Here is a 3,616-nt window from a genome sequence, read left to right on the forward strand (position 1 = left end):
AAAAAACAAAACCCCAAAACAAAATTCTGTGTGAACGTAGCCTAATGGTTTGCTGGTTAGTACATCCTGCACGCTGGATTACCCCTATTAACCCCTTGTAGGACACATGGTACAGACTCCCTAAAGAAAAAACAGCACAACATTGATTTTCGCCAATAATTTATTTATTTATGAAGTGTCATTAGTGTAAAAGTATAACTCCTCGTCCATTATTATATAAATGTAAAAAAAAGAAATGTCTCCGATGCAGGCTCATCGGTCACACACTCGACCTGTTTGTATTGTTGGACTATGGCCTTGTACGGAGGCATCGAATCAGAATGACCTATTAATTGTCCCATCTGTCACATGTCAGGACGAATACGTCTATCACAATACCCCGACCCTGGCACAGACTAAAAATTCAGCCCGTTAAGTCTGATTGTTCATTTGAATTACAGATTTGACGTGATACTACTCATACCCTGCGCTGACTTGACACGTGCAATTGATTTAATTACCGTACATGCGTCGAATGGTAATTAGAGTTTTTCTTATTTTTTTTTTGTTTTTTTTTTTCCAAATATTCATAAGTTGCCAGGTCTAAAGATAGGAATATCTAATATACAATACCCAAGCTCCCATCCCCCCACTCTCTGCTATTTGGCTTTTCCGCCTATCTATATTGCACCTGCTCCCTTGTTAACTGTTTGTAATCGATTCAGCTTTTCTCTCATCTCCCCATCCAGATGGAGATTGAGCCATTACAGAACCATCACAGGTTTTTTTTTTTTTTCAAAATTATCCCTCATATCCAAGTTTAGAAAAAAAGAAAAAGATACAGATGGCGCCAATAGCAAAATGAATTGAATTAACATAATTATTCACTAAAGTTTTTCTTGGAATGTTCAGAGAAATAAAAAAAATCATATATAATACATCATTAGCAAATCGGTCAGTAGCAGTAATAAATAGTGTTTAAGATCACAAAACATTACCCCAAATTACTTAATAAATAGAACTATATATATATATTGTCTTTCATGTATATATATATACATATATATATATTTAATTTATATATGAAATATATATTTACACATATATAGAGATATTAAAATATATATGAGCATATATAAATAGATATTCTAATATCTGTATATATGTATGAATATGTATAAATACATATATTTATATATATATATATATAAATATATATTTGTATTTTTAAATATATAAATATATATATATATATATATATATATATATATATATATATATATACGTAAGCAAATCAATTTTAATGATTTTTTTCATTTTTTTCACATTTAAGTCACGGATGGAAATCCTTTTAATACAATAAATTCAATTTTACAAAATGGGATTTTATTGCATCATTGTTTTGATATTTTTAAGTTAGGCAACGGCTATTATTTTCTCTCCAATATTCATTAGGTTATGCTGGCTTTTTTTGGGAAAGGACAGGAGGAGCAAGGAACAGTTAATGCAATTTTTTGAGCCAGAGGAATTAGCAAAATGGAGAATCTTTAATACTTCTTTTAAATCCAATTCTGGCTTTGGTTCCATAAACTGACCCCAAAAACTTATTTCTCCTCCCTCACCCCCCCCTCCAAAAAACAACCTTTAAGAAACATGCAGTGTGTTAAACCACGCTTTATTCACACATCAGTATTTTTTTATCAGGATTTCTACTCCAAAACCAGGAGCGTCCCCTAAACGCAGGGCAGGTGTCAATCTGTCAATTACAGTTTTCCTCTGTAGGTTCCACTCCTAGTTTTGGCCATCAAACACTGCTGAAGAATACTGACCAAATACTGATGTGCGAATAAGCCCTAAAGGAAAGTTCTCTTTTAATTTTCGTGCGCTCGCCAAAGGATAGACAACTAAGACCCTCAAAAAGCCAAGGACGAAGCAAAAGTACAATATCAAGTGTATAAAATGTTATGTTAGAAAGATAGCAAACATTCACAGTTCCCTTTAGAAAAAGAACACAACCAAAAGGACAAAAAAACACAGAAAAAAAAAAAAAAAGAAACAAAACGATCAAATACAAACGTCAACAGGAATAAAAAATAATGCCTGGATTTTATCAAAGATACGATATCAAAGTTTTTTTTTTAACTTTGAAAGAAAAAAGACAAGACAACCCCATATAGTAAAAAATATTACAATCAAAGTATTGAAATCTTCCCAGTTTCAGGCTAGAAACAACGTAAACTGGTTTATCTCAGCTGTCCACACGCGTCCATTGCACTCTTACACTTCACCCATTTCCTCCTTCCTTTAAAGTGCGGTTGTATCAGTTCTTCGCATCACTTCAAACAGCTTCTAAAAGCCTTTGTCTATTTTCGCCCCCCATCGTTGCCGTCATCAAAAATAAAAAATATTTTTAAAAAATCTCCTCTTCGCTTTTGGCCGTCTTTCTTGCTCCTTCGACAGACGGGGATGGAGAAACAAAAGGCGAAACGCGTTGCTTCAGACATTTTTTTTGTTGTAAGACATTATTTATTTTCTTACTTTTGCTCCTTTCAGTAAGGACCGACAATTACTGCTTCAACCTCTTTGGACGGTCTTCGTTCTTTGACCAAAAAGTTTATCATCCCTTCGGACTTGATGAGAAGATTGCACCCTAAAAAGAAAATTCCAAAGACCACGGTGAGGGACAGAACGCACATGACTGCGATCTGAACCACCCTCATAACGAACAGGTTCTTTTCGTCTACGGCGGGTTCCGGAAATCCATCGTCTGTTACCACCGAAGCTTGGGTGCAACATCCCAGTAGGTTACCCAACACGTTGCTACTGTTGGTGAGAAAAACCACGGCGTCCGTCTGATTCATTGTCCCAAAAGTTAGAGTACGGCGGCGAAAAGTCAAACAGGTGGTCCGGACGCTGCGGCAACTGGAGAAAAGAAATCAAAGAAAAGAGCCCATTAATCATTGGATTTTCCTTCTCCTCCCTCTCCTGCTGCTTCGCCAAGTCAGGGTGGTAGTGTTATAGCGAGGGATAAATCCTCGCCGCTTGCTCACAGTCACTCTGTAAAGTGCCCTCTTTTCTTTTCGGCAATTTTAATCAGTTTCTTTCAGTTCACATGCAGCCAAGCAGAAAAGAAAGCTGCTGTCTTTATCCGTCTACGGTTATTATAAAGCTTCGGGATCCAACCATTAACCAGAGGGAGGTGTTTGCATCCATTAGTAGAGATCTACCGGAGATGTATGGGCACAGCGCCACCCAAAGGGCATCTTCCGCAATTACCGCAAGGTTTCGAAAAACTGAACTGTATTTTATCCCAAGTGAACGGTTTATGTCATGCAACGACGAGCACATTAAAGACACATTTTAAATGTTTTACCAGTCATTCTTAGTAATTATCCAGATAAAAACCGAATGTATATACTCATATTATTAACCCTTTAACGACCAGAGGTATTTCAGTTTTTTGCGTTTTCGTTTTTTGCTCCCCTTCTTCACAGAGCCATAACTTTTTTTTATTTTTTAGTTAAAATGGCCATGTGACAACGTATTTTCTTGCAGGACAAGTTGTACTTTTGATCAATGCCATTGGTTTTAACATATCGTGTACTGGAAAATGGGAAACAAATTCCAAGTGCGGTGA

General features: G+C 36.0%; 1 protein-coding gene across 1 annotated transcript; it reads right to left on the reverse strand.

Annotated features, from left to right (window-relative positions):
• Nucleotides 1–1,256: 1,256 nt before the first annotated feature.
• On the reverse strand, nt 1,257–3,116 carry RPRM (reprimo, TP53 dependent G2 arrest mediator homolog). The gene has a single exon (XM_069732954.1). The coding sequence runs from the start codon at nt 2,838–2,840 to the stop codon at nt 2,529–2,531; it is 312 nt and encodes a 103-aa protein (XP_069589055.1). The 5' UTR covers nt 2,841–3,116; the 3' UTR covers nt 1,257–2,528.
• Between the last annotated feature and the right edge of the window lie 500 nt (nt 3,117–3,616).

Source organism: Ranitomeya imitator, chromosome 7 (genome assembly GCF_032444005.1).
Source record: "Ranitomeya imitator isolate aRanImi1 chromosome 7, aRanImi1.pri, whole genome shotgun sequence".
NCBI classification, from domain to species: Eukaryota; Metazoa; Chordata; class Amphibia; order Anura; family Dendrobatidae; genus Ranitomeya; species Ranitomeya imitator.

What these genes read in the sequence shown, in the direction of transcription:
- RPRM (XM_069732954.1), bottom strand. Translation starts at nt 2,840, where the DNA reads ATGAATCAGACGGACGCCGTGGTTTTTCTCACCAACAGTAGCAACGTG.